The sequence below is a fragment of the Pocillopora verrucosa genome, chromosome 1 (assembly GCF_036669915.1).
Source record: "Pocillopora verrucosa isolate sample1 chromosome 1, ASM3666991v2, whole genome shotgun sequence".
NCBI lineage: Eukaryota > Metazoa > Cnidaria > Anthozoa > Scleractinia > Pocilloporidae > Pocillopora > Pocillopora verrucosa.
The window spans coordinates 17,640,204-17,653,187 of NC_089312.1; the positions used below are offsets into that span (position 1 = coordinate 17,640,204).

At 39.4% G+C, this 12,984-nt stretch overlaps 1 protein-coding gene across 2 annotated transcripts; it reads left to right on the forward strand.

Annotated features, from left to right (window-relative positions):
• Nucleotides 1–536: 536 nt before the first annotated feature.
• LOC131799772 (DELTA-thalatoxin-Avl2a-like) lies at nucleotides 537–3,723 on the forward strand. 2 transcript variants are annotated; one of them, XM_059117471.2, is made up of 2 exons: nucleotides 537–544; nucleotides 2,118–3,723. In XM_059117471.2, exon 2 carries the CDS (start codon nucleotides 2,156–2,158, stop codon nucleotides 3,584–3,586), a length of 1,431 nt encoding a protein of 476 aa, XP_058973454.1. In that variant the 5' UTR covers nucleotides 537–544; nucleotides 2,118–2,155; the 3' UTR covers nucleotides 3,587–3,723. The 2 variants fall into 2 exon arrangements, with proteins under 2 accessions (XP_058973454.1, XP_066028518.1); XM_066172421.1 differs by lacking the exon at nucleotides 537–544 and adding an exon at nucleotides 1,250–1,282.
• Nucleotides 3,724–12,984: the final 9,261 nt, after the last annotated feature.

Sequence of the window (12,984 nt, forward strand, 5' to 3'; positions counted from 1 at the left end):
AATTTTTTTTCAATTGCTTCCAGTCTGAAGCGTGTGATCTACTTATTCATGTGTAAGAAGCAGAGCGGCCCTTGGCTCCCAAATCAATTGAGGAGCTTTATTAATTTTTTTTGTCATGTCAATCTTTCTCGCCCTCTTGGATTGCAGAAAGACGAAGAGGGAGGGGAAAGATGGAGGTTGGGTGGGTAGATTACGACCGAAACGAAAAAAAAAAAAAAGAAAAAAAAAAACAGATTAAAGGAGGAGAAAAAAGAAAAAAACCTTACAATATATGAAACAGATGAAAACAAAAACCAACATGTCGCTAATGGATAATTTACATCCTGCTGACATTTTTATTAATTACTCTAACTCAATAATTGTTTTTCTCATTTTCCGACTGGTTAGTATGCAACTGAACCGAACCGTAACAGGAAGGTCACAGGGTAAACTTTTGTTGAGGTAATAATTCCAAATCAAGGCTTTGTTCTCTGAAAATTTAAGCGAGTCCCTGATATCAGGGTTTGTCATAATCCAAGAGATTCAGAGGAGCTAGAACCTCGAGGTGAGTAAAATTGCCTAAAAGTTTTATGTTTAAGGTAATTAGCCTTCTGTGGGTATCACCATTTTCAAAGTTCATAGTTTTCTTATTTTTGGCATTTGGACATTTACTACACAAAAGTTTACTTGCTAGTTTTATGTTGGAGTCTTCAAAAAAGAAAAAAAATGTAAAAAATGAAAAATACGTATATGTTATTCGCCAGCCGGGAGGTCCGTATCGGGAAAAACTGTGCCCAGGGTCTTGAGTGCCGCCCGAAGCCGTAAGCTAATATTTTTATTTTTTCTAAAACTTTACGACATTCCTGCCAAAAGAACACGAATAACTTAGGGCTCTAATCAGGGCACGATCCTCCTTTAACTGAACGATTTTTGAGTGTAAATGGTGGTTAAAACAGAGGTGACGCAAACTTTAATTCTTTTTTCAAAACCATTTAATGATCTTACGGAAAGTATTATTCACTTCCATTGATGATTAGTGTAAGAATAATACCTCTGTTAATTGCAAGGAAAGTAATTGTAAGTAAAATCAAATGTATGTTTTAAAATTGTGAGAGTTTGCTGTTTGTTTGCTGTAATGGCGCGTGTAAGTCCGGTCTTTTTCCACTACATAACTAAATTCAAATGGGACATTAGACCCAAGAGGAATTTAAAGGGGCTTTTTCTCGTTAAATTAATTCGATTTTTGTTGTGCAATTTACTTTACAGATAGCCAGACGTGTAAAGACTTATTGCAAGCGCATTTGTACGTAGGATTGAAATCTTCGCTGCAAATCACAGTTTTAACTTTCAACCCATTTAATGACACATTTGCTACAAAAATTCATCTCGAAAACAATTTTCTAGTGGCAACAAAAGCAATTTGAGAGTGAGAAATGAGACGATTAATAAGTTATTAATCGGCTTGATTTGCCTAAAAATACTGCCCAGCCGGCAAAACAAAGTTTACTTTTGGAAAATAGCAACGAAGCTAGGAATGTTTTCGGTGACTCACGAAAGAGTTACCGAGCCCGAAGTTAGAGACAGGAAAATCCGGACCGCACTAAAAGCCAATCACATTACGGGATTCGATACTCTGCCCTCTAAGAAAAAAAAAATAAAATCATATCTTTTCAAACTTTTTTGCATCTTTTTTATCGTTTGTAGTAAAACTTAAACATAGGTCACGAGCTTATGGTTACTTCATAAAGTGGAGTTTACATTATTTTTCATCAAACTAGAATTGCTTTTAATATTAAAACTTAAGGTTACTTTTTATAGAATCAAAAGGCAAAAAACAACAAGCAAATGATTTAAGAGCACGTGGTAGTCGTAGTTTAACTAGAAGATTACTTGACCTAACATCCTCCAATGTTGTTCAAAATCAAAAGAACAATCTTATAATTGCCTCAATAAACATTCACATCTAAAAATCTAAAATGTCCGAAGTAAAAATGTCAAAGGAAAAAACCAGCCTCATTCGTGGCATAAAACGTTTTACTTTGAATCTTACGCACCTTAAATACAGCTTGTTTAAACATTTGGGTTCCTTTTAGAGACTGCACTTCATAACAGTTGTTTTGTAATAATTTTTCCTGTAGATTGTCCTTCATACCTGAGGCGACATCAGAAAAGAAGAATGATGCATTTCCCTTTGGTGCTCCTCGTTTGTGTGTCATCCGCATTTAAATTAACATGTGAGGCTACCGACGCTGAGAATTCTGCGCTGGGAAGAGTGATAGATCTTCGAAAGGTCAACTTACTGGCCGACTTTCAGGAAGAAGAGAACAGAATCTTTGAGGAGCTTCCCCCGAAATGTCTCGTAAAAAAAACTTTGAAGTCTTCGAGCAGCCACTTCGAATATTATGCAAATACCAAGGAATTTTATAAATCACTCGCCACCCAGTCAAGCTTGAGCGCCTCTCTGCAGTCCGCTTACTCGTTGGGTGTTACGGTATCAGTAGCAACAAAGAGCAAAAGCTCACAGCAAAGTGAAGTGAGTGGCATGTCTTTAATCAAGCAGGCGTTAACAGAAAAGATCCACGTCGATAAAGAATGTCTACTGAGTGACGACATCTCAACCTTGAAGGGAACATTTCTAAATGACCTCGAGGACTTGCCTGTAAACGTCGAAAATCCCTGGGACTCAAAATCCTGGGTGAAGTATCGTACTTTTCTGAAAAAATATGGCTCTCACGCAATAACTTCTGTGAAGCGCGGATCAAAATTCCAGCAAATGACATTCGCAGAGAGCTCTAAGGCTTATACTGAAAGAGATTTCCAAGTAAAAGCTTGCGTTTCGGTTGCAGGACCTACTAAGGTCGGAAAGGTTGGCGTCTCTGCATGTTCAAACGTGAGCCAAAGTGAGATATCCAAAGCGAGCAGGATGAGCACAAGCGAGAAACGCTTTGTCAAAGGTGGAAAAAGGGAAACAAATAGCAAGCTGGCAAACGGGGCGACGTCGGTTGAATTGATTGACCAACTCATGGATGAAGCAGATGAATTTCCAGCGTCTGTTCAGCACACTTTCCTGGCGATCTGGACCATCCTACAGAGTCGCTTTAAACAGGGATCTCCTACTAATATCAAAGCCACAAACCTGGAGTACTACTACCTTGGGTTCTTGAATTATGGTTGTCCATACATAAGTAGCTCTGGACTTGCCATACAAAAATTCGACCATACCAGTGGCTCCAGTGAGAAGGATCCAGAATTCGAATGTACCCTGGCAAAAGAGGGCTGCCACAGTGCCAACGACTGTCACTACAAACCCATTTGGTGCTCCTGTCGTGGTCCAACATGTGTCCATTACAAGTCAATGAAACAAGATACAGGTGACACTAAAGAAACCGCATACGCAAACACATTTGACGATTGGGGATGGCATGGATGCGACTGGAAATTTTGGGGGTCTAGCTGCACTTGCAAGAATGAAAATCTTGATCAGCGGAAAACTGTGTGGTTCTTGCCAAACAGAGATGCTGCTACACAAAAGGCACAAACCCAGGGCGCACACAAAAAAGGCAAAAGATTAAGGTCGCCAAAGTACACCGATAGGAAAGGAAAATGAAAAAGAAAGAATATCCAAGTTTTGGAGAACTGAGATAACTTATGTAATAATTGAAATTCTTCTCACTTAAACTTGGTAAACAGTGCATGTGTCTCAATGTGTTTGAATAAAAAATCAAACGAGAACTTGTTACTATATTTGATCGCATCCATGTGCTGTCTGTGTACCACGGGCAGAAAAGCTATTTTCCGCAAAATACGAGAGAAGAACAGAGCCAGTGTATGGCGAAAGTACTATTAAAACGTAAGTAGTATCAATTAAGATTAACCAAACGAGCTACTGGAAAAAGCGTTACTACCGAAAACGAGCATCCATCAAGGTAGGACGAGTCATTGTACTAGACACGCTCAAAAGCCTATAAAGGGGGTAAGTTTCTGAAGAAACTGTAGTGCTGCGTCGGTGGAAGAGTATAACAGGGTAATTTAGTGTTTTAAAATGAGTTGATAACGTAAATTGACCACCTTTGAGAGCTTTAAAATTTACGCTTCGAGCGTTAGCCTTTCGTCAGAGCGAATCACTGTGACGAAGGGCCAACGCTCGAAACGTAAGCTTTAAGACTCTAAACAGTGGCCAATTTACGCTATCAACTCAGTTGACAATACTTAATTACCCTATATACGCTATACCATACTTATACTCTAAAGCTGGTCAGTATCTTCCCAAGTGAATGGGGTGGAGGAACAATATCACTGCAAACTGTTCTTCTAATAATGAATGTACCACTGTTGGAATAAAACGAAGTCAACGATACAGCGTGAGTTCATGGAACTGTTTAAACACAATGTAAAATTCTCGAATATCATCAAAAATTATCTCCAAACCCTCTCCATATCAAGGCGTCGGTCTAAATTTGAGAGGCAGTTGTCACGTCACATAAAATCACGCTTTCCATTACTCACATTATTCAGCCTCCCTACGCAAAATTCGATCCTGGTCTTTGCTATCCTTCACACACAGTTAAAATGTACTTTTCTCAAAGGAGATTCCAGCTAGTAAAATTTACACGCGCTTTATTTGATCTGCTTCACTGGTGGCGATTCTGTTAAACGGTTAATTATTCAAGCGATTAAACTAAAACATAAATTTACAAACAAAGCTTTAAAATACAGCACAGCAAGAGAGAGTGAGAAAAATAAACTTATCAAATAACAGGTGCATTTGTTGTTGGGTTACTTTAGCTGCACTGGATGCGACTTCAACTGTGATTTACGAATGAACTTGTGCTTTCACGAGTGAAACAAAACTAGCTAGAAAAACTACTACAAACGTTCAGTTTTTTACTAATACAAGTACATCATGCGAAATTGGAAAATTATAACAACATAAAGGAAAACAACAGAGAACGCAGAGGAATTTGCTAACAAAGTGGTGTTTGGATCTTACACACAAATTACACCCGTAGTGTTACATACTTCATGTTGTGAAATAAAACTAAACTACATAGAAATGTTTTCCGAAAAGCACTATTTCCGTTCATCTGAGACATGGACAAATCAGTGGAGGAAATTTCAATTGAATAATGTCTAAGTCTTGGGTAAAAGTCGCAGTTTTTGCGTCACCTTTATCTAGGGTTTGGAAAGATTAAACTTAAACATAATTTTACAATTTTTGTCAGGGAAGCCTAATGAAAATTAATGCTCGAAGGTAGCCCTCAGACCGGCTAGTAACACTCCTTTTCACTTAATGCTATGGGAATGGGGATACCCTCTGGCTGGATGGGCCACTCAACTCGAGTTACAAAACTCGATTGGCGTAAAGTGAAGTGCCAGTGGTTGCTTCCGACGATGGGAGAGATCTTCGCACTTCAAGCTGGGCAGCCCCCAGCCAGTAAGGTGCTGTCCCGCCATGGTCTGCCTTCCTCTTTGGGTGTATGAGGATTAGGATATACTGACAAGCAGACCGTAACTTCCTTACCAGGCAAAAAAACTTATTTATCACAAAGGACAATCAACAAGAAGAGACCAGCTCTTAAACTGGGATGTTCGAACGTCTGCACCATAACAACTGGACTTGATGACCTCCAGACAGTTGCCATCAACGACGAGCTACTGAGGCTGAAGGCATAGTCATAGCCGCTCTATTATAGACCACGGGGTAGGGTTCGCAGTCAGGAGAACCTTGCTGAAGATGGTTGAACCAGGCGACAAAGGATCAGAATGCCTGCTGCGTCTCCGCCTCTATACTTTTGCAGGATTAGTAACACTTATCAGCGCCCATGCCCCAACCTTGACCTCCACACCTGAGGCAAGAGACGAGTTCTACACCAACCTGAAGGAAGCCATCAAAAACATCTACAACAGCGATCGCCTTGTCCTCCTTGGTGACCTTAACGCCAGAGTAAGTGCAAACCACGACTCTTGGTCTTCCTGCTTGGGTTCCTTTGGCAAGATAAACGAGAACGGGCAGCACCTGTTAGAGCTTTGCTCTTATCATGGCCTCTGTGTGACCAATCCCTATTTCCAGATGAAGCCACAACACAGTGTCATGGCGCCACCCTTGATCCAAGCACTGGCACCTGCTCGACATGGTCATTGTTAGACGTGCAAGCCTCAACCACGTGCTTCTCACTCGCTCATACCACAGCCCTGATTGTGACTCCAACCGTTGACAAGTATGCTGCAAGATCAAACTGCTACCAAAGAAACTTCATCGCTCCAAACATATAGGGAAGCCACGCATTGATACGACTAAGATGCAACATCCAGAGAAGCTTGAGCCTGAAGAAGACCAACGTGCTGGGCCAAGACGTGAACACACCACCTTTCATCACCATCGACAACTACAAACTTGAAGTGGTACACCAGTTCACCTACCTTGGTTCCACCATCAGCGATAACTTGTCCTTAGATGCTGAAATCAACAATCCCATCGACAAGGTCGCAAGAACCCTGGAAAACTGATCACTCACGTCAAGGAGAACCCCAAGCTGACCATTCCAGCCTAGATAGTAGTGTATAACGCATGCATAGTCAGCACCCTCCTGTAAGGAAGTGAAGGCTGGACAACCTATGCCAAGCAAGAGCAGAAGGTGAACAGTTTCCACATGCAATATCTTTGCCGCATCCTTGGCACCAGCTGGAGGAAAAAAGTGCCCAATGCTAAGGTTCTTGCCCGTGCCAGCCTCCCCACAATATACACGCTGCTCAGACAAGGATATCTTCTATCGTCAAATTGCTTCGGGCAAAAGACCACAAGGTCGCCCCAGCTGAGATATAAATAAGTCTGCAAGCGCGACATCAAAGCTCTAGACATCAATACAGAGATCTGGGAGGACACTGTGGCAAACCTCAGCAGCCGGCGCTGCTTGCTTAAGAAACTGCTGAAGACAGGTGAGGAGAAGATCCTGAACTTGGCAGAAAGAGGAGAGCCAGGCGGAAGGCAAACAGACACGGAAACCCTCCCTCCTCCCCACGACGAACTACATCTACCCTTTGTGCAGCAAAGACTGCCATTCTCGCATTGGTCTTACTAGACACCGACAATGCTGTTCTAGTCGCAACACCACGATCTCCTACGGGACACTTTTAAGACAAAACAAAAGCGCTCAAAGTCCCAAAAAACCGATCCTTATTTGTTTTGGAAAATTTCTTGTGTTGAAATTGGCTCGTACATATGATGAGCTAAATAAATACCAAAAAAAAAAGGTTTTGTGTCACAGGCACTTTGATTTTGTTAATTGCCCCAAGCAAAATTATTTAAAATCGAAAACGTTTAAAAAGGCTAAACTTTGCCTAAAAATATTATAATTTCATTGACGGCGAATATTTTTTAGCAGGGCTGGTTTCATTGCTTTAGCGTCATGGTAGAAAATTAAAATTTCATTCAGCTGATTCGTGCGTTTTACAGTTGACACTAACTGAACACTGAAACGGCTCCCTACGAAGTGTGAAACAGCGTGCGCTTTTGACCTTCGTAATTAAAGGAAATTTTGCCCCATTTATCATAAACAAGTAATCGCACGTTTCCTCGTAAACTTAACGATAAACATCTTTAATTATCCTGCGCGACTCGGCCAATTTCTGCAACTTCTGAACACATAAGTGATATTTGTCCTAAATTTTTTTCCGAGTTCATTAGCTCGCAGCCACTTAGTTGATTATTATTTTCTTCTCTTTGTTATCTTCTTATTTATAAATAATTGGGCGTCTATTAACGATTTACCCAATACGGCACAAAAAGGAAAGATACTAAAACTACATGTCTAAACAAAGTTTGAGTGGTAATTGTAAACTGACAACAAAAGTTGAGCGGAGAAGCAGGCCGCGACGAGCGCTGACTATACCGTTAAAAGTCCACTCATTATCTGAGTAGCAAATTGTTACTTATAACATAATAACAAAGGAAAAGGTCTTGGTTACTTTATACAATTAAACTACCACAGGAATAGGTATACAATGCAATAGTTTAACAAGAATAACTGGTGAAGCATAAACATCGTAAATTTCTTTATACAGGCAAAACAGTATCAGCAGTACCTGTGAATATTATGTGATGAAAATTGGGTTGTAAAACGCCATAACATCGAATAGAAACTCGGCGATGTCATAGCTGCATCACAAAGTTCATCTAGAGATGAATTATTCCTGGGAAAAATTTTTTTGTTCAGTCAACTGAAGAACTAAAAGCCACTGATGAAAATAGAAATGCTCCAAAAAACATGTCTTACTGTTTTCTATTTGACATCGATGAACGGCACATTAGCGAGATTTGTACAGTTACGAACAGTTTTGTCGACAGCACTTAGCCTGGTTAAGTACCATGATTAGGCATCTAAAACCTGTATAAAGCGCGTAACACGAGCCAAAAACACCCTTTTTACACCGACCAGTTACGACTCGACTCGCGGACGAATGATGTGGCGAAATAGGCGACTAATCCAACGAGCAGACAGCATTTCAGAAATTAATCCAGCTGAAAAGAAAAGCATTGTAGTCTGCAATAATAAAAGTGAACGTAGAACAGACTGAAAGACTCGCTGCATATTACTTCTTTCGTTGTAACTGTTTTCAGTTGTTGTTTGTTTAAGAGGATCATATTTTGCTTTCTAGTTGAAAGATATAAATTCTTAATTATGTTGTGTATTTATACTTCACAAATTGTTCGTAGTGTTATATACTACATAGCTTGATCTTTCTTGTTTCTGTTTTTAATTTTTTTCCTAATGGTACAGATTCATGTGCCAGAAAAAGCGTTCTTGGAGAGAGCAATTTCCTGCCCGCATTACTTCTGTCTAGAAGGCCACTTACCAACAATGGTCACTTTCCTCTGGTCAAGGTGGCCGTTATAGAAAGGCCAGACTGTCCTTGAATAATTAACAGAATGTTAAGTGGACCGTTTTGTAAAAGAGGTTATCATTTTACGGTCAAGTTGCATCAAATTAAAATACGGCTTCCTGCCCAAATCAACCCATTTAGATTTTCCCGATCCGTCGAATTCTTGATAAGTGAAATTAGTGGAACTTAACGCTTTCTGGTGAGATCCATCACGTCACAATTTCCACCAGTCAAGTATGCCTTGGTCAGAGACAATGAATACCACATTTTGAACACCTTCAAGACTGAAAAGTGCACAAATCAGGGGGATTACCAGCAAAACTCACCCATAGAGGACCACGAGCTGGTGGAGTTTTGTTTTCACCATCGCACCTTTTATTCTATCAGCCGCCTACATGCAAGTACTTCCATGAGCTATGACTTCTAAATTAAGGTATGCTTTATTCTTTAAAAGACAAACGTTTCTCTTCACATCGACTCATTCTAGAGATCAGAGGATAGTGTATTGGAAGACACCAAAAGGTACGTAGACAGGAAAGTTTCCCAGAGACTAACTCTACTATTTTAGGAACTACTCCTCCATCTAATTTGAGTGTCGATTTTTAAAGTTTTCAAGACACATCCACTATTTTTAAGATTTCTAACATAAAAATGTTCGCCCGATTCTCCTGCTCTATTTTCGGTTTGTTCTGGCGGTTCAAATTGCCAGGCCTGATTGAACAAACAGGCTTCTAAGCCCTATCATTATTTTCACCTTTCATCGAGGCTTCAAAATCTGAATGATCACACCCCGAAGTTGAAGTGCTCTCACTCCAATTACTATCTGCCATATTTACTTTGTTAAGTGTACACTTAGGACAGTTTATCGAGGCGCAAAAAGGCACGAATAGGCGTTCGAAGTACCCTGTGTCTGTTTCAGTTTGTTACCCGAGGCCTTCACACAGTACTCCGAAAGAATGACCTTTGAGCCGTCAGTTACCCTTTAAAACCCTAAACGGAGGCTTATTTACGTTATCGACTCAGTTGATAACACTAATTTACCCTTTTAAACTCAAAAGGTGGTCAGTATCTTCCCATTTCAATGGGGTGAAGAAACAATATCCCTGCAAACTGTTCTTCAAATAATGAATCTACCATTGTCGGAATAAAACGGGGTCAATAATCCTTTCCATATTTTACATAAAATCACACTTTCCATTGGTCAATTTATTCAGCCTCCCTACGCAAAATTCGATCCAAGCCTTTGCTATTCCTCACGCACAGTCAAATTGTACTCTTCTCCAAGGGACCTCCAGCAAGTAAAATTAACACGCGCTTTATTTGATCTGCTGCTTTAGTGGCGACTCTGTTAAACGGTTAATTATTCAAGCAGTGAAACCAAGACATAAATTTACAAACAAAACTTTAAAATACAGCATATCAAGAGAGAGAGAAAAATAACAGATACATTTACTGCTGAGTTACTTTAGCTGCACTTGATGGGACTTCAACTGTGATTTACAAATGAGCTTATGCTTTCACGAGTGAAACAAAACTGCAAAACTGCTGCAAACGCCTAATTTTTAACTTTAAATACTAGTTCAAATATATCATGCAAAATTGAAAATTAAAATAGTGTAAAAGGAAGACAAAAGATAACGTAAAGTCATGTGCTAACAAAGTGTTGTTTCGATATTACGCACAATTTACACCCAAAGCGTTATACACTTCATGACGTGAAATAAAAAGCTCCGTTGAATTAACCTACATAGAAATGTTTTCTGAAAAGCATTATTTCCGTTCATCTGAGACAAAGATGAAGTCTAAGTCTTGGGCACAAGTCGAAGTTTTTGCGTCACTTTTTTCAAGAGTTAGCTCTTTATCGCTCAGTTTAAGCAACAATTTTAGAAAAACAAAAAAAAAACATTAAGAACCGACTAGAGTATCCTATAAGACCGTGCCTGGTGGTAGTAATCTTGGCGGTTTTGAAACAGGTTAGAGAACAGGCGGCCTGAATATTTGTTTATTCAGCCATTACGGATTAGAAATAGATTATTAGTTCAGTTCTAGGTGAACGCGGTAGCGTATTGGTTAATACGCCGTTCGAGGGGTCTGGGTTCGATACCTGGCTTGGTCTTGGGCAGGAGTATAAATGGATACAAGCGAATTGTCAGGGAAGCCTGATAATAATTAATGCTTGAAGTTAGCATTCAGATGGACTGGTATCCAGATGGACTGGGAAAGAGGGTGGTAACCTTTAACCTTAACAAGCTACCTACCAAACGATTGCATGTCACAAGAGTCACGGTTGTCCGATCTAACCCTCTAACTATGGCGGTGTTGGTAGTTCTTTCATTAATTTCTACAATAACCAGCGAATATTCGTTTAAATAATTGTTCTTTTTCTTGTTCTTCTAACATTGGAGATCAAAGCGACTGGTTCTCTTGAGTTGCGTCGCTGCTAGCGACTCAAACTCCTTTATATTGCATAGCAATTTGGTGTTTTTGGATTTTGTAATTGTGTGAAACTCTTTGAAATAGCATCAATGAGGCGGGTGGTTTACCAAGAAGAAGACTTTTGCAAGTTTTGTTTTTCTAAGAAGACTTAGCTTCAAAATACACTCTTTTAAAACGTTTCTTATTTGTTTTCCGGGCTACCTATCTTAGCAGAGATGTTAGATCGAATGTTGTCCACACATAGGTATTATTCGAGCGAGGGAAACGCTGCCGATGGAAAGTGGCAATATTCCCGGTCCTTTCATGCTTTGCTAACAGGTACCACGGTACCAGCACTACCTGTGAATATTGTGTGATAAAAATTGGGTTGTAAAACGCCATCATATCGAGAAGAAACAGTAACACGACAGTGTCATAGCTGCGTCACAAAATGAATGTCGAAATAATCATTGCTAGGGGAAGACAATTTTGGAAAACTTAACTGATGAACTAAATCCAATTGATGTAAAACTGCTTTTTAAAAATTTTTTAGTGTTTGGTTTTTGCAATTGCTTATTGGCTAATTGTTGGAAATTGTACAGTTGCGAACGCTTTGTAAGACGGCACTAAGTCCGATTAAATACCACGATTAGAAATATGAAACTTGTGTAAAGTGTGTATCACATGACGAAAAGACCCTTTCTTCAACGACCAGTAAATCACTCGCGGAGTAAGCGACTTCTACTCCCTCAAGCAGAAAAACACTTCACACCCTATTTTAATTAAATAGGAAACCAATTTTGTCTGCATTACTAAAAGTGAACGTAGAACAAAATGAAACTCACTTTACTAAATTCTTTAGTTTGTAAACCTTTTTTTTTTTCAGTAAATCAGTAAATCAATCGCGGACGATTAGCGACTACCTCTCCCTCAAGCAGACAACAGTTACAATTTATTTTAACTAAAGAGGACACCAATTTAGTCGCTCGTACTGTCCTACACTACCTACAAGGATGTATCTTGTTTGTTTGTTTGTTTTTTATTTACGGATTCATCAGGATGCCACAACTCAAGTTAAGTCGACCGTTTGACATAAAGAAGTTTACTTTACTACAGTCGTTTAATTATTAATTTCGCCAGTTACGTTTGCTTTTGTCAGATATCAATTAATACCACATTTTGGACAGCTTGAATACTGAAAAGTGCACTACGTAGGCGGACTACCAGAAAAACTCACCCATGGAGGCCCATGAACTGCCTACACGAACTGCCTACATGAGAATGTTCCTATGAGATATGACTTCTAAATTAAGCAACATTATATTCTGTAAGAGCCAAACGCAACTCACCACTTTGAAACATCGAGATCACATAGAGGTCAGGAGAAAGAGCGTGTTGAACGAATCGATACTAAAAGGTGCGTGGATAGAAAAGGTACAAAAGGAAATCCTCTTGAGGTCATCTGGGAATTCATCTTTGATCCTACAATTTAGAACAACTCATAAAGTTAATCTATCAAACACACTTTACAGTTTTTAAGTAATCTCCACTTTTGAACTTTAAAATATTCGGCAAAAGTACCAAATCTCATTTAGCCACTTGTAAACAGGATACTGGTAAAAACAAAGACGACAAGGTGGATTCAAACATCTTGATTTTACTTTCTTGGTAAAATTATAGCATTTTGTTCAATTCTTGTGAATGATTTCT